The following is a 22,087-nucleotide window of genomic DNA, read 5'->3' as shown; positions in this document are numbered from 1 at the left end:
ACAGGACTGTAGAGCTGAGAATGAGCCTTTTCGTCATTTTGCCCGAGAAACAGCACCGTGCTGCGCATCAGCCTGATTATCCTCAGGCCAACAACAGCGACAAAACGACGTTCTGTCTTTGTTCCCTGGGAACAGCGCTCGCTGTCCCAGGCTGTCGGGAAGGTGCCTTTCCAGCAAATTAAGGGGCTGAGGGGAATCGCCCCGCTCTCCCAAAGCCTCGCCCTGTCACTCTCCAGGCCCGCCCTCCAAAGCGTGCCATTCCTGACTTGGGCACCAGAGCTGTTCCTCCTGTCATGGAGGATGGCGCAGCGGCTGGAACAAAGAGGAGGGCAGCCAGTGGATAGGTAGGGAGGAGATTTAAAACAGTCCCCTCGTGTGGCAGGCGAGCACGGAGGCGGGAGGAAAAGGAGGAGCCACTGCAGCGGTAGGGCAAGCAGCTAAAGAGGAGGGAGCGAGCGGGGCGGTCAGGTGTGCGCGGAGGAACCGAAGCCTTTCCGAGCCCCCCTCTTCGCTCCCGAGAAGACACCTGTGGAAGAGGAGGACGGAGTCAGTTGTCCGACAAGGGGAGATCGTGGCCCTGGGAAGGCAGCCCAGTTCGGGGTGGCAAAGGGCCCTCAGGTCTCCCCAAAGGCTCCTCCGAGAGGGTGGGGCGGGGGCGCAGAGGGGGCCGTGATGCAGAAGGCCATGGAGAAGTCTCAAAACTTCAGGATTGACGCCCTTCTGGCTGAGGAGCCCCCCCGACCCGTGCAGAGCGCCTCCCCGGAGAGCTCGGCGGGGAGCCCCGGCGCCTGTGGGAGAACGGAAACGCCCTCTCCGCCTTGCGCGCCGTCGAACCTGGCCCCTCTGCCGCCCGCCGCCTTTGTCCCCAAGCCCGGCTTGTTGAACTTGGCCCCTCCGGGACTGGGCGGCCTGCCAGCCATCTACCCGCCCCCTCTCTACCCCATCCCGGCTCTGGCGGGCCAACATCCCGCCTTCGCTTACGCCACCGCCTTCCCCCACCTGCCTCAGCCCGGCGCAGAGCACTTGAAGGTAGCCGGCTCCCTCCCGCTGGAGCACTGGATTCGATCCGGGATCATGGCCCCCCGCTTCCCCGACTTCCAGGGTGAGTAAGAGAACCAAGGTCCGGATAGAGGGAAAGAAAGCCGTGCGCCCAGGGCGCGAGGCTCCAGTCTCTCCAGAGCGCACGGTTTGGGCATGGGAAGTAACGGTCCCCCAAGGGGAACGACTCCCTGACCTCGCGACGGGCCCTCAGCAAGCGAGACCGTGAGAAAGCATCGCCTTCTTCTGGCAGAGCTCTGCCTTCCCAACCGCTATCCAGGGTGCGTTCCTTCTCGGTCGCCAACCTGCCATTTCTGCCTCTGGACACCGCCTGGCCTCTTTCGAAAACGCCCCTTGACCGCGAAAGGGGCTAGTAGAAATGCAGCGAAGACGAAATTAAAACAAAAGCTCCAGGCGAGGGCGGCTGATTGGCCGGACGCAGAACTAACGTCTGGAATTCGCTGCCCCTAGATGTGGCGATGATGGCCATTGGCTCAGGTGCCTTTGAAAGGGCGTTGGGCACATTCATGGACGGTAGGTAGTCCTAGCAGAGGCTATTAGCCGTGATGGCTATACGAAACTTCCAGTTTCTGGAAGGTAAATAAATGGTCTCCGTGCCCTGCTTGTGAGCTTCTCAGAGGCATCTGGTTGGCCACTGTGGGAAACAGGATGCTGGACGATGCACCCGTGATCGGATCCTTTAGGGCTCTCGCCTTATGTTCTGTGTGTCTGGAAAAGTGCTGGAATTCTTGCACTCTGTCGCTTCCGTCGCTGTCACGCCTTATCTAAATCACCCTCCAGCTCTTTCCGTTTGAGGTATGAGTGCCCACTATGGGCACTTATATTTTATTGATATTTTATACTAGCGATACACACACAGCTAGTTTTTTGTGCAATGAATAAAATACTTTATAGGATCTGCTGCACAACTGCCTAGAGACACTTGTAGCCCACTCTTATTCTTTCTTAGTCTTATTCTTCAGTGCTTTCCTATTTTTTCAGTGCTCTTCCAGTAAGTTTCTGATAAAGAATATTTATATTACCTTTCCCTGAACTAGTACTCTACAGATATGTTGGACGACAACTCCCATCACTGCAGTCAGCACAGCATGATGGGAGTTGTAGTCCAACACATCTGACGGACTCTGGGCTGAGGAAAGCTGATTTATGCCATCCTTTGGGTTGTATTTTGTTCTGGACAGTTTTGCCTGCTGCAAAGAGTAGCGTGATTTAAAAGCTTACCATTAAAAAAATGGAAAAGAAAAATCTACCAAATGATATCTAGAAATGGAAAACAGCAATAACAAACCTTCCACCACAGCCTGATACATTTGAACTCTTCTGGCTGCAGAAGAGTCACTGGAAAATATCTATGCCCAACTAAGGGTGCAATCCAATGCATGTTTAGACAGGAAAAAAGTCCTACAACTCCCAGCCTGCCACAGCCAGCCATGGCTGCCTGGAGCATGCTGGGAGTTGTAGGACTGTTTTCTGTCTAAACGTGCATAGGATTGCACCCTAAATTTATTAGGAGAAACTTCTTAATGGTATGCGCAGTTCAACAATGGAACCAATGACTTTGGGTGGGGGTGGTCTCTCCTTCACTGGAGGTCTTCAGGCAGAGGTTGGACAGCCATCTGTTACCAGTGTTCTAGCACCGGTTTTCTATATCCAGCAGGAGATGGAGTAGATGGCCTACAGGACCCCCTCCAAACCTTGATTCTATGAAATGCAGTTTTCAGCCTGACCTTTCTTGGGAAGCAAATCTCACTAAGTTCAATGGGACTTACTCCCAAGTAACTACTCATAAGATTGATCATTGCTGTTCTAAGCTATCATCCCACAACATCGGTCCTGGTTGAGCAGAAGTGCCTTGGATAGGGAGGTGATTTAAACTGAGGTCCAAAGTGTCTTGATTTGGAAGGAAGTGCCATTGAACAGTGGCCAAGTCAAGGCAACTAAGGTTAGAATGCTAGTCTCTGGAAAGGGCCACTGTGTCAGATTTCAGAAAGGGAGGGCAAGTTCAATGACAATCTTCAAAATCTTAAACATGACTAGGACTAAATGTGTGTGGAGGGAGGGGCAATGCATTTCACAAGTAATTGTCATTACTTTAGGAAACCTCATAGTAGCAACAACACAGGGCACTCTAGCATCCTCTCCCTAAACAGGGGCATCCTCCCTTTGGCATGCAGACCTAGTACACTGGCCCATTCCACTAACAATATTCATTGGGAACAGAATCAGTAAGTTGGCCAGAAATTCAGGCCTGGTCCCCTCAAAGAGCGGATGGGATAGCAAACTTATGTCTGGACTGTATCACTTCCCACTACAGTGACCATACATTTGGAGCAGCATGACTGAATGCACCTTCATATGACCAGTTCCCTGCACATGGAAAGCTAGATGTCAGAAAGAAGGATTTTAGCCTTGTCTTCTCCCCAAAGTGTGGATGTTTCTGTGTGTAAGACAGGGCGTGTCTGTGCTGTGAGGGGCCATTGCATTATGTGAGCACTAACCTGCAGTCTAAAGTCACACATCTACTGTTTGTAAGAACTTCAGCTGTAGGTGCTCTTGAATAAAAATGACAACTGGTCTGAAAAGTAGATGGGTGTGGATGACTGGTGTCCCCTTCCCTAGGGACTGCCTTGATCCTAAATGCATTTTCTTAAGAAGTAATGTGCTTAAGATCTTAATTGTGCAACCCTATACATATGTACTAGGAAGCACCCCCCCCCATTTATTTATTTTATTACCTGGGTTTATTCCCAGGTAAATGTGTGCGCCAGCCTTCCAACCTGCACTAGCCTTCCAGATGTGTTGAACTACAACTCCCATAATTCCCAGCCACATGGCCATTAGGATTGTAGCCTAAATGCCTGGAGTAGGGGTGGGGGTGGGCAACTGAAGTCAAGCACTCAGACCTCAAGTAAGCCAGCCTAAGCCTTGGTAAGTGGAAAGTGACTGCCTCCCTGCAGAAATAGCTTGGAATCCAAGTTGACAGAGGGTTGGGTCCATAGTTATAGTCCTAATTAAAGTAGACCCATTGAAACTAATGGGACTTGAGTCAGTCGTCATGACTAACTTAAATCCCATTGATTCCAATGGGTCTACTCTAAGAATGACGACGTCTGGATGCAGCCCAGGTTGTTTTCACTTTTCACTCGGCGGTCTTGTTTGTGAATGCTTTCCTGAACGCTTGATTATATGTATCGCTTTCCGCCTACAAGCCAGCAGACAGAGGAGAGGAGACGGCGTCTGAAATTGAGCAGGGCGAAGGCTCCGGGTTGTCGGCAAAAATCACGCTCTCTTGTTCACATACATTACACAACGATGTGATTAGTATTACACCCAGGCTCAGCCGAGTCATCTCTCCTGGAGCGAGAGCTGAGCTGAGCCCTCGGCCCCGCTGTCCTGCAGGCAGCTTTTCCCACATCAATCACTCGGCCCAGAGCAGGGGAAGTTGTAAAAGGTTTTGAACTTTAATCTGCCCAAGGTCTCTCGATACTTTTGGCGGAAGGTTAGTGCAGTTAATTTGTTACCAGTTTGAGCACAGGAGAAAGAATGTCTCGATCTTGTCAACTCGAAAGCATGAAGGAAATATGCGGCATAACCAAACGACCAGGGAAAAAAAGAGGGAAGGGTTTTGCGTGTGTTTACTTCCTGTGTGTATCAAATTGCTAGACCCTCTACGCAGTTGGTCTTTAAAGCGGTTTACAATAGTAAACAAACAGGATCCTCCTGTAAGATTTAGAATTTTTAAGATATAATTTGCCAAACTAAGGGCGCAACCAAGAGTTTGTTTAGAGGGAGAAAGTCCTGGGAATTGTAGGATTTTCTCATGTCTAAACATCCATACGATTGCGCCCTAACCCGCTTAAATCTGGCGACTGATTTCTAATCAAAATACGACTATCTCGCTAATTAATTATATATGGGACTTTATGACTTTGGCTGCAATTCTACGGGCACTTACCTGGGAGCAATCCCACTGAATGCAATAGGACTTGATTCCTAGTAAATCCTAAATCATATTCCAGAATGTCTAAGACGCAAAAGAAGTGGAATCTCGTGATTTAGAAAATTGTAACGAACCATTTGTAAAAGAACACAACTAGGAAAAATTTGGCAACAGGGGTCCAGATTAGGAAGATATGGAGATTTTGTTCTAAAGACTAAAAACAAATAAACACTGTAATAAGTTCGCTGTCAAACACCGAATAATAATTAATCAACTGAAACATATTTGTTAAATGTTTAGTGGATTACTAAACAGCTTGACAGGTTAATCAATTAATACAGTTGTCACTATGAACGTTACAGTGTTTCAACAATGGCATTTGGGGGGGCATTTAATGAACAAAACGACTTCTCTCAGTTACCTTAATTCTTAGTGGAAATAGTTTATATTCCGTGCTTGATCTGCTGGCTCCCCCCGCCCCCATTCCTCTAGAATTCATCTTTAGGTAGATAAATATGGGCCAAATCTGCATACATTTTTTAAAGATTGGAGGCTAATCAGCATGGGAAGAAATTGATCCAATATCTCAGTCCCTTTACCTCTGAGTCATTATTGTTTTCTGTTTCCCTCCCCACTGCATTTACAAGGTTAGTTTCCTGAATACTTTTACTCCTGTAATTTATTCTTTAAAAAAAAATCCAGATTTTTTTTTTTTTTTTAGAGGCATAATGAGAAGGAATGGTTACAACAGTTGGTGGATGAGTGGGGTAGGTGGCTGCAAGAAATGACCTCTTGCATCACCAGCACCTGAACCAGGTAAGAAGTATGAACATTAGGCTGCAACAGGTTACCTTAGGCCAAAGATATCAGTTTTTTTCTTCAGATGTTTCTATCAATTTTAGATCTTGGCATTTGTAGGTCACTGCATCCCTAGGCTGGAGGCAGAGAACAGACAGAGTGCAATCCTATCCTATACATGTCTACTCAAAAGTATGTCCCATTGAGTTCAATGAGGCTGACTCCCAGGTAAATGGGTATAGGATTGCATGCCTGGCTGCAATACCGTGTGCACTCATCTGGGACTAAGACCCACTGAACTCCATGGGGCATACTCCCCAGTAAACATGCATAAGATTGACCTATAACAAGAAAATGACTGCATATCCATTTAACCTGAACACTAAAAAGCCACTCCAATGACAAGAAATTACACTGCCATTGTAATGTGCTCTGAACCAAGCTTTGGCGAATCTCCAGTGGAAGAGAATTTCCTAGCTGAACAGCTGCCTCAGAGAACACCGACTTCCTATTCCTGTCCTGAATCAGCACACAGAAGGCAAACCCAAACTTTGGCTCTTTGGTGGACTGAGAGTGGTGGACTCTGGTGGTGCTGATGTGCTTCCAAAAGGAAGCTTTGTTCCCATTTTGCTCTATCTCTGAGCTGTTGATAGCAGTCTGGATTGTGTGAGTTGATCTCTGAGTTGGATGAACATGCCTTTTGATTATAGAACCAAGCAGTGGAGACTGGTGGCTCCAATTTCAGTGGGGCAGTGAATCCTCTCTGGGTTTCAGTCAGAATGTGCCAGAACTCTAAAGGAGCTATCCAAGGTGCTGAATGCATTTTGGAGATTGGGTTGAGCACCTTGGACAGCTCCTCCACTGGGACCAGGTCAGTAGGATGGTGCTTGCTGTGGGGCATGTTGTGCAGTAAGCCACTCTCTTTCACTAATAGCTCTCTCTCTCTCTCTCTCTCTCTCTCTCTCTCTCTCTCAATCTAAGACAAGGATGGGCAACTTGTAGTTCTCTAGATGTTTTGGCCTTCAACTTCCATCAACCCTTTCTGTTGGCTATGCTGGCTAAGGATGATGGGAGGTGCAGTCCAACAACATCTGGAGCCCCCCTTCTAAGAGCTCTTATTTGAACTTATTGAAAGCAGAGAGTTCACATATCTATATTCATCACTCTTTGGTGGTAAATCAAATGATGACTGGCTTGACTGAACTGAAACTGACAGAGCTTTCCTGGTGACTGATGTGGCCTCAAACATAATAATGCTTTGCATACCCGTGTGGATGGGGCCATAGTTATCCATTGCAGGGTCCTCCAGCCTGTGTTAGCATAGTTAATGGTGATGGATGATGGGAGTTGCAGCCCAACAACACTGCGGGGAGGGGGGCACACATGCCCCCTCCCTGCATTAAAGCCCTTTAGGGTGCAATCCAATGCATGTTTCCACAGAAAAAAGTCCTACAACACCCAGCATCTTGTAGTGCTGGCTGCACCCTGCAGTACTGGGGGTGGGGTGGGGAAATAAAAGGGTGACTGGCTTCTTGTCACTGTTGCAATGAATGCTTGTAGGTGAGGTGGCGATTCTTATCTGTCTGTAAATTTGGTAATATTCTGGAGGAATTACCGCAGATTCCGGGTGGTGGGGCTCTCATCCTGTGGCATGCCGGCTTGGTTTGCAGTTCTTTACACACTTGAATGGGAGTAGGTCCCACAGGATTCAGCGGGCCTTATTTTTTCGGAGTAGACGTGTATAGGATTGCGCTGGAAGAGTCTCTAGAAAAGCAGGATACTACCGTCAGTTGCCAGGGCTCATCGGTCGAACTGCTCCTTCCAACCTTTCTAAAGATGTCTGGGGAAAGTGAGCTGGGGGCTGGATGGAGGGTCCCAGAGGCTGGTAGGAGGGGAAAAAAGATTTCGCAGCTGTCCCTTCCGATACGAGGAGGGAGGAAATTGTTCCCGGCGCAAATACCTTGTAATGTTTAAGCTTCAGTGGGCAGGGACAAGCGGGGATTTCACGCCTCATCAGCCTGTCAATGAAGCGGGGCGAATATCTGTGCTGGGGGCGGGCCTGACCCAGCTTATTTCTTTAAAGGAGGAAGACCGTGGCAGAAGGCATGGGCGGGAGGACTGAGGAGAGAAGGCAGAAAAGCAAGCGAGTCAGCCAAGGAGCCCGCTAGGCTACAGTGGCAACCGAACGGGGTGGGGGAACCCATTTGGGGCGGGGCTGTATTTCTGATATATCCCCCCTCCATTCACCGCGGTCTCTGTTTATTTATTTGATTTGTACCCTGCCTTTCTACCAAGAAAATTGGACTCAAGGCTGCTTACAATAATAGATAAATAAAACTTGATTAAAACAGAATAAAACAAATACATTAAACGGCAATTGAAAACAAAAGAATTATAGAATAAAAACAGCACCCAACCCAACAGGTACATCTCCCCTACCTCCTCTTTGTATAGTTGTGTCCTTACTCTCCCCGCGTCCCATTTTCTTAACCATTTTGAAAACTCTGGCAGGCGGTAGTTGGGGAGGCTTGTTTAGGCAGGTTTGGGTTTACTCCTCCTCTGTCCCCAGCTTCAATACATGTTTAAAAGTGTATTTAAAAAGACACGTCTATACATACTTATAAGGATGGGGAGGAATCACTTGTATGGCCAATATCTAGCCAAGCACACGTAAGTCCCATTGATGTGAATGGGAGGGTTAAAGGCATGCTTGAGTCTTCCACTGAAACCATTAGTACTATAACCCTACACATGTCTACTCAGAATTAAGTCTGTTGAGTTCAACGGGGAGTACTCCTAGGTTCATTGCGAAGAGAAAAGAAAAGGGAAAAGAAAAGAAAGATCCGTATGGTTAAAATGATAATATAACAGCCTCCCGCAACCTAGTGCGGTCCAGATGCATTGGATTGCAACACAACTGGCGGGCTCGAGGCTGGGGAAGGGTGACATAACATGACCTCCCCCAAAACATCAACCCAGATGTTTCAGACTACAGCTCCCAGCATTCCGTAGAACTGCCACGCTGGCTGAAGCTGAAGTGCAAAAGGTCTGGAGGGCACCCAGATGGGGAAAGTTGATATAACCCAATGGCACAATTAGGGAGGGGGCAGCCACAACTTTTCTCTTGGTAGCTGGAGATCAGCGCGGAAGTTCAGAGAGGCAGACAGGCCTCTCCCCAGCAAATTCTGCTCTCGCTCCCCTAGGCGCATACAAGCCCTTTTCTTCTTCCAACTTCCTGCCTTGCCTCCGACCTGCCACGGACTATAGAGATGTAGCCCATCGTCTTAAAATAAGCTAACAAACAGGAAGATCTTCTGAAGAAAAACGAAGAGATTTTTTTTAAAACCCCCAAAATTCTCCTGGCACACGAAACGTCAAAATCTGTCCACAGCTAGCCAGGAGGATTGGAGGCCAGTGGAGGCTGGTGGCTCCCATTTTGGTGTGGGGGTGTGTGAGTCCATTCTGAGTTTTAGTCAGAAGTAGCCAGACCATATGACGGAGCTATCCAAGGTGCCAAACCTATTTTGGGGGAAGCGTTCAGTACCTTGGATAGCTCCTTGAGGGGGTGGTCTGAAAAGGGCACAATCCTATGCATGTTTAGACGGAAAAAGTCCTACAAGTTCCACCATTCCCCAGCCAGCAGTCTAAACATATACAGGATTGCGCCTTAAGCAGGTCTGGATGTGCTCGATGGGAATCGCATACTGAACTCGGTGGAAGGAGGTCATAACACAATGTGCAGGTGTTCGAGCTATATAAGTAATAGCTATATGCTATTGAAGGAATAGCATTGATCGCAACATTATAGACAAGGCGTTTGTTTAGATTTTCCTCCACGATCTTTTAAACCAGCCTTCCGCAAACTGGTGCCCGCCAGATGTGTTGGATCACAACTCCCACCATCCCCAGCCAGCAGCCATGGCTGAGGGTGATGGGATCTGTAGTCCGCTCAAGAGTAGACTTCTGTACTCTGAATTAATTAGTCCAGGTAGACAGATGAAGCCAAATTGTTGGTCATGCTGCTCTCTTAGGACCGATCCCAATGGATGTGCCTGTCCATCCCAAGGGTGCTTCTAGATGAGGCTTTTATTACAACCTCTTCTGACTGGTAGAGCTAGGAGCTTTCTGTCTTGGAAGTACCTCAGTGCTGAACGCGTGTAATCCCTTCACTGAAAAACCTTGTTTGATGGGATAAAATCAGGTGATACGAAAACTAGACCTGCGAAGTTTGCTGTGAGGATGGCTCATTTACACATGCAAGTCATTATTGCATATAATATGAGAGCAGGACGGCATCTATCTCCCTGCCCACATTTGCAAAAAGGGCGTTTGCCATCCATTGTCAGTTTCTGCAGAATCCATGGGGACTTTTGATGCATTTGTTGGCTTCCCAGACAAGTGGGTATTTTAAGCCGGAATTCCCACTGTTCCAGGGGATTCCCAGGCAGCATTCGCCAGCTGACGTGGCCGATTCTGGGTCCTTCACCTAGGGATAGGGTCCTCCCTCTTCTCCTAGACTTGATGCTGGTTTAACACTCCCATTCCAAACCAGAGGAATCGCATTCTAACCTGCGCTCCCTGAGTTGCCTCTGGCGTTGTTGCAAACAATCTACCTGCTAACCAATCAGCTAGGCTGGATCCCTGCCTCCCCCCTCCCCCTCCCTGCCCAATAAACATATACATTATTCTATACAAACGCCTGAGAATATATTCGGTCTCTTTATTCACTCCGGTTGCAATCGTGTGCACACTTACTTGAAGTCAGTGAGAATTCATAAGCAAAAAATAAAAAGAAGTACTAATGATAATGATAATGCTTGGGACCTTGATGGACAAATAGGACGGTAAATGGACCAACTCTGTGATCCTGAGCATATGCAGAATAGAAGCGCTTTCTTGTTCTAGCCATCACGAGAAGTCCATCCAATGCCAGTTACATAAGACCAGAGCAATAGGATTGTGGTTCACATTAAGTTCTGCCTCATTTCCCGTTCTAAGAACCTACTTATTTTCACTGAAAACTCCCACTGTTTTCGACCCAATGGCCTTCCGACCAAAGTTCGAGTTGTGATAATAAGAAACATTTTTTAAGGCACGATCCTATGCATATTTAGACAGAAAAAAATCCTACAAATCCTAGCATTCCCCAGTCAGAATGCTGGAAGTCTCCCTCCCCCCGTCAAAATATGCATAGGATCGCGCCCTTAGTCGGTTATATATATGTTTCTCTCTCTCTCTCTCTCCTTGGAATCACGGGAGCGAATGCCGGGGCCACCAGAAATATCGGATCAAATCCGCCAGGGATCCGAACTCAAAAGCCCAGAACGCCGCAAGAAATAGGAAAAGGCCCGGTTAATCTGGTGGGCTTTGTCTCAGCCCACACTGAGACGCTGGCAGGCAGCGCACGTCTTTTCTCGAGAGGATGGAGAGGTACATTCTGGCGGAGCACCGGTTCTAGGCATCATACTTGGGTAGTATCCAATGTTAGTCCTACGTAGAGTAGAACCATTGAAAAGAATGAGACTGAAGTCAGTCGCGACTACCTTCAGTCCCACTCATTTCAATGGGTGCCTTCAGTCCCACTCATTTCAATGGGTGCCTTGCCTTTAGCTCCGTGCAGCCCGATCCTATGCATGTTTACTCGGAAGTCAACTTCAATGAATTCCGTGGGATTTACTCCAAGTAAACGCATAGGACTGCCGTGCTAATCATGGGCAAACCAACCGAATGCCACAAAGCAAACGGAACCCCTCGAGTTCCCCATTCGATAGTTCAGGCGGGGAACAAAAGGAAGAGGGCAGAAGGTTTAAATTCCAGCTGTTCTCGAGGTGATCTTGTAGTTCCGCGTTGTGAAACAGTAACAAGAAAATCAAGCAACAGTATAAGGGCGCAATCCTATGCATGTTTAGACAGAAAAAACACATTTTTTTCTGTCTAAACATGGATAGGATTGTGCCTTAAGCTTATCTGGACTGTGGGGAAGGCGATGCTGGCAAAGAACTATCAACAGACAGGGGTTGTCTTTGGTCCCAAAGGATACTTCATAAAAAGTGGGAGAGCACTGTACATGCGCGTTTAGCCTGTTGAAGCCTTCTGTGAAACTTGAAAGTCTGCCTAGCCCTATACTAATTAAACTGATCCAATAAAATATATAATTTTATCTACATCGTCTCTCCTCTGTAGGTATAGGCTATACTATAAATATTTAGATATAGCAAGAAAAGGGGGGAAATGGTCAGTATGTTTTTACTGTAAGTTGTCATTCACTTATTCCTTTAAAAAAATTCTTCTATTTGATATCCCAAAAGCTTTTGTCTTTAATCTCTCTAATGTATTCATCCTCACCATTGCTAGGTGTGTGTGTATATATATATATATATATATATCGTTATTATATTGTATTTCTATATTATTTTGTTAGCTGCCCCGAGCATCTAGTAGTTGGGCAGCTGACAAAATAATATAGAAATACAATACAATAGCAAATAAATATGTATAAGTAATTAATTAAGACATCTCTCCCCTATCTGTATATTTCTCATGAAAGTATGCACCCGAAATATGATCACAACTCTCAGTGCTTTCTGCATTTAATTTTCTTCTGGCCTCACTGTTTACAATCCCCACCCCTATATCTATTGTATATATACCTGAAACTCGCGATAGTAATGAAGCTGATGGAGTGGACTTGAGTCCACGGTAGGTTGTGCCAGAATAAATCTGCAAGACTTTAAAGTGCCAAGTGGGTCTTTTGTTGTTTTTCCTGCCATAAATTAATAGGGCTACCACTTTGGAAACAGTTGCAAAAATAAAAATAAATCCATATCTAGAACTTGATACTTGTGCGTATATGCAGCCAAAATTAAGCATGATTCACAACCCCCCATTGATTTAAAAAAGAGTTAAGCGCGGGCGTTTCTCCTTAGCCTTGACTAAAATTATGCCGAATGCTTTTGAAATACGGTCCTGTAATAAAATCCTCGCCTTTATTCTGATTAAGCTAAATCCAATCCCTCGGCGACGCCTTCGTGGGAATATGGATATTTTTTCTTTCCCGATATCATCCCATCGTAATTTATCTGATGCTGGGGTCATTTTGATTTCGAAATACAATAGCCGCCCTGTGTGACCTTAACCAGGCGTGTATGTGGGGAACAACTTCTCCGATTCCCACCCCTCTGGGCTGAACATTATGGGATTTAAATAACGCTGAAAACAGACAGACAGACAGACAGACAAACAGACAATGCACAAAGCCGTGGAACATGACATCCCGGAGAGGACGGGTTATTTTCCGTTGGGAGGGAAGGCTGTGAAAGGTCGCTTCGCAGCCGGTATATGGGTGGCATCCTCCAGTTCTAGCAAAACCAGCCTTGCTTTCCGGTGCTTATGCCCAAGTGTGTTCGGCTCTTCCTGGCCTACACGCACGCACACGCACGCACACGCACCCCTGCTGGCCTGGCAGTCAACAAGCAGAGGTGCGCTTCGCTCCTACGTTCGACAGATCCCGCTGCCTGGATGATGGAGACGGTGACTGCGCGTTCAGATTTATCGGGCAGAAGTGTAATGTTTTAATAACGCTGAGGAAGCCCATAAAAAAAAAAAAAAAAAAAGGAAGGAAGCGCGGGGGTGGGGGAAGCAGCTAGCAGAGCGATCTGGCTGATCTTTCAAAAATGTCTGGGACAATACAGGCAGGAAAAATCGAAAGCTAAAATTAAAAATCTCGAGAGGATCGTTGCCTCGTGGAATGGAACGTGTACGGATCAGATCGGAGGAGGACAATTCGTCTTCATTCCGGCCCCGTTAAGAGGGAATATTTTCTCTCCCCCGCTGTACATACAGAATGTCTGTAGGGATAGTTTGCAGTCGCCGCGGGAATGGCGGACTCCGCGGGTGGTATCCAGTGTTGGTCCTACATAGAGAAGACCCATTGAAATGAATGAGACTTGTGTTAGCCACAACTAACTTCAGTCCCATTCATTGCATTGGGTCTACTCTTTGTAGAACTAACACTGGATACTACTCTAGGAGGTAGGGACTTGTTTGTTACATTTCTGCCCAAGAGGCAGTAGTGGCATTATTGTTATTTTTTCTATGAAGAAATTCGCATTTGCACAGAACAACGGAGAGCAAGGCAGGGGTATCTTTTACATCAGCCTTCCTCAACCTGGGGCCATCCAGATGTGTTGGCTACAACTCCCCCTCACCTCCCAGCTAGGATGGGGCATGATGGGAGGTGTAGTCCAACACATCTGGGGGGTGCCAGGTCAGGGAAAGCTGTTTATATCCTAGTTCCACCTGAAAAGGCAAGGATCTTGCCATACTCAAGCGGTGTCATTTTTGTGCCTTTGTGTGTGTGCGCACGCATGTGCACACCCATGGACACAGACGCTGGCGCCTTAGGCTGAAAATCTAAGCGGCACCCTCTCCTCTATGATAACGGTAAAGGTGTCCCCAGCCAGTCGTGTCCGACTCTCGGGTGTGGTGCTCATCCCCATTTCTAAGCCGAAGAGCCAGCGCTGTCCGAAGACGCTTCCGTGGTCATGTGATCGCCATGACTGAACACCGAGGAGCACGGAACACTGTTACCTTTCCCGCCAAAGCGGTACCTGTTTATCTACTTGCAATTTCTTGCTTTCGAACTGCTAGGTTGGCAGGAGCTGGGACCGAAGGCGGGAGCTCACTCCGTCACGCGGCACTCGGGTCTCGAACTGCTGTCTTGCCGACCTTCCGGTCTGCAGTTCAGCGTCTTAACCCCTAAGCCACCACAGCCCCTATCTCCTCTATGATAGTAAGATGAAAACAATAAACTAAAAATGCAGTCCTAAACCCATTTTCTCAGAATGGGGACTTACTCCCTAATAAGCATGTTTATAACCATAGCCGAAGTAACTGGCATTGGTTCCCCTCAGAACCCCCAAGTTTGGTGCCTTTAACTTCGCTCTGCTTGGTGGGGCTGGCCTTGAAATCAGTTAAGCTAATGCAGTTGATTGCAGAAGATGAATAACAATAATTCTGAATCCTGATACATAAAAGCCTCACTCCAGCTAAAGTTGGTCACGATAGAGGTACCGTTCTGCTTGGCAGTAGGACTTACTTCCAAGCAAACATGCATGGAATCAGGCTGCGCAATCAACTGAAAGCAATGGAACAGATCACTCATTGGGGTGATACTGAAATCATTGGGTTGGATCCAGACTTAGTCATACTGAGAGCAGGCCCACTACTGCCTCTTGACCCAAATCTGCTCCAAGTATGGCTAAGTCTGGATTCAACCCATTGTTTCCCATTGCACAAAGCTAACATTAGCTGGATTAGTGCTGAATATATTTATCTAGAAAAACATATAAAATGTAAACAAAACAAAAACATAAACTGTGCTAGCATTACCCAGCCTCCTCTATACCATTTCTGACTTCTGTAGATAGATATTTTGCTCCTAAAAATTCTCCTTTTGCTCCTGCAAATTTTCCTTTCCTTTTCTGTCTGTCTGTCTGTCTATCATTATTTCTAGGTTGCCAAAAAGGGTGGAACACTTAACTCATTTCCTTTTCAGTCAATGCTGAATATTAAGTTATTTTTGATAGCTGTATTTGACTTTTGATAATCAACAGTATGTGACAGCTGACATGTTATGGTATTGTTTCACAGTATTTGGTAGATGACAATAAATTATGTTTAGTATTTGGCAGTATTTCACAACAGATATGCAATTATAGTATTTGATTGTATTTGATAGTTGATATGTATTTAGTACCTGACAGGTGGTTGCTTATGAAATATCATGCTTGATGCCAAATGATAAAACAATCAAGATATGCCAACAGGTCAAGATCACTTACATCACAATTAGAATCAGAAACTGCATTTCCACTTAGAATTTTACATGTGAAAATTGAAAGGTGAAACTGGACATTTTGGTGAAGGGGATCTCAGGGGGGCTGCCCCACAGCAGGGGGAGGGTCAGGCATATAACTGTGACCCTCGACTTACTAATGCCTTGCGGCTTCAAACTGTATGGAGTGCAAAGTATGTGCTAGTTAGTGAAGTCTGCCCCTAATGGCTAAAATGTAACTGCAGGCTTCAACCACACGGACATAGAATCATAGAAAGGTTGGAAGGGGCCTACAAGACCATTGAGTCTAACTCCCTGCTCAATGCAGGAATCCAAGTCAGAGCATCCCTGACAGATGGCTGTCCAGCCTGGTCTTGAATGCCTCCAGTGTGGGAGAGCCCACCGCCTCCCTAGGGAATTGGTTCCATTGTCATTTTGCTCTAATAGTCAGGACGCAGGAATCTGGCTTCCTGTAACTTGAGCCCATGATTCCGTGTCCTGCACTCTGGGATGATTGAGAAGAGATCCTGGCCTTCCTCTCTGTGACAACCTTTCAACTACTTGAAGAGCACTATCATATCTCCTCTCAGTCTTCTCAAGGCTAAACATGCCATACTTAAATTAATTAAAATTCATGTGTTTTAAAAACAAAATAACCCTGAATTCATAGTGTCCCGTTAGGATATATGTCACATTTCAGGTGTCTGGTTTTCATGGTCTTGGAGCTATGGTGATGACAGACAAAGACACACACACACACACTCTTTTATGGTTATAGGTAATCATATGGTTAAAATACATGGTAAAATTTGCTTGCTGTAGTGCTGAATCATCATGCCAAACTTGGATGAAATCGATGAGATGGTATTGAAGCTGTAAATCTTTAAAAATTTTGATTGGCTGCCATTTTGTTGCAAGATGGCAGATCAAATTTTCACTATGTGTAAAACCATCCCAGATAGGGGTACAACAAATCCAAACAACACTTCTTTATATGTGTGTGTGTGTGTGTGTGTGTGTGTATAAGAGAAGAGAAGAGAAGAGAAGCTGCATTTTCAGACAATATCTATTAACCAGGTAAGATAGAGGAAGGGAACCTAGGTGTTGTTGGACTCCAACTCCCATCAGCCACAGCCAGCATGGCCCATGGTGAGGATTGATAGGAGTTGTAGTCTAACCACAACCGGAGGGCTACAGGTTCCCCACCCCTGTCTTAGGGAGTTTGCTTTCGGAATCCTTTCAGGAAGCAATTTCATTCAAAGTTACCATCACATAATTACATTCAACATCTTCCTAGCAGGAATAGGAGCAGCAAGGAGCCCTACAACATAGATAGCTTAAAGAGAGGATTTAAAATTAAGGTACAAGGCAGCTAAAGCAAGGAGAGCTAAAGGCCAAAGCTGAATGGAATTCCTTGTCAGCTGCTTCTAGAGGTGGTGTGTTGAAGCCAGGGCTCACAGGGACACAGCACCAGCACTTTTTTACTAGCAGGGATGCTGACGTCATATACTCCCCCCCCCCCGACTTCCCTGTTCTCTCTGGGCTTAGCTACAATTCTCACAGTAGCTGGGTTGGGGGGGGGGCAATGAATTTTACCAGCAACAATATATTTTTCCTTATTGTCATGTCAAGTATTTTGGCTTATAAATGACCTGCTCGTAGCAGAGAATGCCTAGAACTGGTTTGTGGATATGGATCAACACAACTGCCTGCAATTTTAGACTCTTTTTTTTGGGGGGGGGGTGGCTCTAGAGACTGTCATGATGAGTGCCTGAAGTTCCAAATTTACCACTGCTCCTCTGATTTCTAGACATATATGCCTTCACTGACACGACCAAGTAGATTAATTGATTCTGGATGAAAAAGGAACTAATTTAAGCCAGCCTCTGTGAATTGAGATTACTTCCTTGGCAATCAGGGCTTGGGGTGTCTATGGGGAGCTTTCTCATGGGTATGGTGATTTCTCTCTCCAGAGCCACCTGTTTAGTTTAGAATGTGTGCAGGTATCAAAGTTTGGATGTTTGTCTAGAACTCCCATAATGTTTTTCTGGTACTCTGGACCTGTGTGTCCCTGCCTACTTTTACCACTGAATGTCTGTTCTCTGTTTAGTCAAGGGCACTAAAAGCTAATCCTGGAGGCAGCTCATAAAGTTGGTGATAATAGGGGGGTCAAGCAGCCCCCTCCTTCTTCTGCCCATGTGGGGGCAAGCGGCCTCCCTCAAAGCATCTTTTGTTCAGCCTGCCCCCTGATTCAGCAGAGTGTTCAGATAACAGCTCATTAGTGAGATAGTTGCTCCTAGGCCTCAGTGGAGGAGGGCTGTCTTTAGCGCAGCTCAGGACAGCTGGAGGTAATTAAATACACCTTAGGCTAATAAAGGAGGTTTAATTTCACCAACGGAATTGATTGTGATTGTTAAAATGAGCACTGATAACTTATCAAGAAAGTTAATATCAGCACAGGCAATAAAATCATTACTTGGAGGGAAGGCAGTGGCCTCGACATGTCTAGCTTATGTCTGCTCACAGAGTCTCCTAGGCTTCATATACATAAATACCACTGGTAGTAAGGAAATACAAGCATAGATGTTCTTTTTTTTATTGGATCCATGTATGTTTGTATGCTTCCAGAGAAGTAAATTAGGGGAGTGGTATCCAGGGATGAGCCAAAATGGTGGGGAGGTTTGCAAAGATTTTCACTCCTTGTGAAAAGCACCATGCCTTCAGTGATTTTTGGAGGGCTTGTTATGACTGTGTGAGAAGAGACAGAAAGTATTTGCCCAATCAGAGTGAGGGCAATGGTTCCTCCTCTCACTCTGACTTGTCTTGGTGATGTTAGCAGTAATCTGATTGGCTACACCAGGGGGCCAAATCCAGCTCTCCTGGGGTTCCAATCTGGCCCTTTGGGGTTTCCCAGATGGCCACACCCACTTTCCCTCAACCACCAGCCATTGGGTGGTTTTCTGACTTTCGTGCAGTTTCTGTCTCTCCCCGCTCCCCCATTCTAAATGCTTGAATGCCTCTCCTAAAGCTTAGTTATGGTCAGTAAGAGCTTTAAGGTAAAATGTGCTGGCACTTTTGCATTTTGGCCCCACCCCTTCTGTCTTTAGAGACTTACCCCTTTCCCATTGGCCCCACCCCCTACTGGAATGGGGTCCTCAAGAACTTTGACAAAAGTGAATTTGGCTTTCAGGCTGGAAGAGGTTCCCCATCCCTGGGCTACATGAAGGTGAACTGATATCAGGCTGGCCATGTGATCTCCTATTGGCTGGGATCAGGAAGCGAGGAAGAAGTGTGTGTTTTTTTAAATGGTGATGAAGGAACTGCCCATTTGGCAGGGAACAGCTGTTGAACTAGTATGAAAGAAGTAAGTGGGGGGAAGGTTTTTGGGAGGCATCTTGCCCCTGCCCGCAAATGCTCTGTTTTCTGGAAAAGTATTCACATATGAATATTTGGCACAAGTCTGGTTGCAGGCTTGTGCCAAATATTCAAGGCTACCACATTGTGTGTTTTTTTTAGTGCTCCTTCTCCTTTAACAATAGCCTGCCTGATAGGTTATTTGTTCTGTGTCATTTATGAACTCTGTGCACCATGTACATTGATGGCACTTGATAGAGGACATTTCAGAAATGGCTGTTTATTAGGCTACCAGTGTAAGGCAGCAAGCGTGATGCAGGCACAACTTTGAAACGTATTTATCTTGCACTGCGGATATGCTAGCTCAATGTAGCTCAAAGCAGCAAGATACTACTCAGTTTGTCTTTTGCGGCAATTGAAGGTTTTTAAAAAGTAGTGACCATGTCTTTCTCTTTCTGGCAAGTGGTACAACACAGTAGCACTTCTTATGAAGCTGCCCCAACCGCAACCTTCCGGCCCATGTATATCATCCAGATTTTTTCTTTCCCTTTCAGCTGCCCCACAGTCTGGCCTGATAGGCAAATGCCGCAGACCTCGAACAGCCTTTACCAGCCAGCAGCTTCTTGAGCTGGAGAACCAGTTCAAGATCAACAAGTACTTATCACGGCCCAAACGCTTTGAGGTGGCCACATCGCTGATGCTAACCGAGACACAGGTATGGCCCAATGGGAAAGACTCTGTATGAGAAGGGTGGGGAATTGTTGGCTCTCCAGATGTTGCTGGACTGCAGTTCCCATCATCCCTAGCCAACATAGCCAATGGTGAAGGATGATGGGAACTGCAGTCCAATAAAGTTCCCCACTTTTGGTATATGACCTTCAGACTTGTTAAGGAAAGTAGCTACAGTTACAGAGGGAATTAATAGGAAACCTAATTTCCCCATGAACATGCATACAGCAATAATTATTTTTAAATAAATTGTCTCAAGTAGTTTGCTTCCTGTTTATGTTTCATAGAGTTAAAATGGAACATACATCTGCATGGAACACTGAATAATAGTGCTGAGAGATAAAGGGGAGTGGTTAATTTTTGCTCCAGGGGTTTTACTGTTGACATATGGCCAGTTATTGCACATTCTTGAAAGTTACACAAGGAGAATTTTAGTATATAGATGGGTCAAATCTCTGGGTACTCTTAGCAATTTTGACTGTGGGCAAATAAGATTTTTGGGGGTGTATGGTGCCTACATTTTGTACTCCCCAAACTGAATTATGCCTAGGATATTTCCACTAATAAAATGTGGACCCTTTCCAGTACTTTTGAACCATCTTGCCTCCAAATTAGTTATGTAGTGAAGAACTTCTAACCTGTTCCACTGGCAGGGTGCAAAACTGCTTTGAGGGCCTGGAGCTTTCAATATTTCCTGGTGAAAACTGAAAGCAATCTCAGAGTATGGGCCACAGAACTCTACAAAAAGAAAGTACTTTCTGTACAGCATAATGAAAATAGGTGCATTTTTGTCCAATGGCTGAAAAGGGAACTAATCCATAGGAGTTTAGGATTACAGCAGTGTGGGGAACCTCAGGCCTGGAGGAGAAATCTGGCCCTCATGGCTGTGCAGCCTTCCCTAGCCCCAACCACTTCCCCCCAGCCATCAATCATTTGGTGGTTTCCTGGCTTTTCTGCATCCCCCCCACCCTTCTAAAAGGTTGCACTGCCTTTCCTAAGAGTTACTGTCAGTAAGAGCTTTATGCCACAATATGCTGGTATTTTGAACCCACCCTTTCTGCCTTTGGCCCTGCCTCCTTTTGCCTCACTCACCGCTAGAATGTGGTACCCTGCAAACATCTCTGAAGTTGAATTTGTCCCTTGGGCTGAAAGATGTTCCCCACCCCTAGGATATTGCAAGGGGATATGTCTGGTTCAGGTAGAACTGAGGTGAGAGATATGGATGGGGAAATATGGAAGACATAATGACTCAGGCAAAGAGAAGATCTAGGGCAGGGATGGGGGACCAGAGGCCCTCCAGATATTGCTGGACTACAGCTTCCATCATGCCTGGCCATTAGTCAAGCTAACTAGGGCTGATGGCAGTCAGAGCCTAACAACATCATCTGGAGAGCCACCACTTCCCAGACTCTGATCTAGGGGTTATAAGGATAGGGCAGAAGGTTGGAAATACCAGGATGTTGAAAGATTATTAAGGAATCTCTTCACAAAGGCATTCCTGTCACTGTCTGTCCATCTGTCGCAGGTGAAGATCTGGTTTCAGAACCGTAGGATGAAGTGGAAGCGTAGTCGGAAGGCCAAGGAGCAGGTGGCACAAGCTGAGGTGGAGAAACAGAAGGGGATGACGAAGGCCTCAGAGAAACTGCTATCCGAAGAAATGCAAGGGCAGGAGGAGGGAGAGGAGAGTGGCGGCGAGGAATGCAAGAGGCACAGTGCCAGCACGCAGTTCCTCCATCACAATGCCAACACCTTCAGCTACAGCCCGGAACCTTCGTGCTCAGAGGAGGAAGAGGAAGTGCAGAGTTCCACTCACAGGGAGATGAAGTTGCTGTTATGAGCAGACCACAGGCCTGAAAAGCAGGGCAGTGGGAGCATCCAGGAACTGGCTCTTGCCCACCAGAAATGGTGTTGTGCTTTTCTTCTGCTGACAGACAGACAGACAGACAGACAGAGCCTGGGCTGGTGCCCTGGTGAAACTGTGCCACTTAATTTATGTGTGTTTGGAATATATTTATCTCGTAATTGTTCTGTTAGTGTATTTGGGTGGGTGGGTCCTACCTTGGTATTCCCCTCACCTTGGTATAAAGACATCTACTTCAGCATATCAGCAGGCTGCAATTTGCTTTGCTGGCAATGGTTTCAAAGCATTTTCATCCAGGTAACTGATTGAATCACTCTGAAATGACACTCAAAGCCTTCTACCCTGCAGTCTGATACCAGGTCTCTGTCCCTTCAGCTCTTACTGCTAAGGAGCAGATAGGCGGTTCTAGATAGCATTTCCACAATGCTGATTGGTGAGGACAAGAAGAAGTCCCACCCTTCTGGGTAGATTCTGTCTCACTGGCAAAAGAGGGAAAGAGAACATGTGTAGT

General features: G+C 46.3%; 1 protein-coding gene across 1 annotated transcript; it reads left to right on the top strand.

Moving 5' to 3' along the window:
• Nucleotides 1–384: 384 nt before the first annotated feature.
• On the top strand, nt 385–21,818 carry LOC146358219 (motor neuron and pancreas homeobox protein 1-like). The gene is made up of 3 exons (XM_084805564.1): nt 385–1,102; nt 19,541–19,701; nt 21,241–21,818. The coding sequence occupies exons 1-3, from the start codon at nt 673–675 to the stop codon at nt 21,550–21,552; spliced, it is 903 nt and encodes a 300-aa protein (XP_084661690.1). The 5' UTR covers nt 385–672; the 3' UTR covers nt 21,553–21,818.
• Nucleotides 21,819–22,087: the final 269 nt, after the last annotated feature.

Source organism: Heloderma suspectum, chromosome 1 (genome assembly GCF_057233095.1).
Source record: "Heloderma suspectum isolate Gila_16-S chromosome 1, 16-S_ref, whole genome shotgun sequence".
Lineage (NCBI taxonomy): Eukaryota > Metazoa > Chordata > Lepidosauria > Squamata > Helodermatidae > Heloderma > Heloderma suspectum.
This window is presented reverse-complemented; position numbering and strand designations above follow the sequence as displayed.

Bases quoted from the DNA above. Each gene is read 5' to 3' on its own strand.
- LOC146358219 (XM_084805564.1), top strand. From the start codon at position 673: ATGCAGAAGGCCATGGAGAAGTCTCAAAACTTCAGGATTGACGCCCTT. The intron at 1,103-19,540 runs GTGAGTAAGAGA...TTTCCCTTTCAG, and splicing joins CCGCTTCCCCGACTTCCAGG to CTGCCCCACAGTCTGGCCTG. The intron at 19,702-21,240 runs GTATGGCCCAAT...CATCTGTCGCAG, and splicing joins TGATGCTAACCGAGACACAG to GTGAAGATCTGGTTTCAGAA.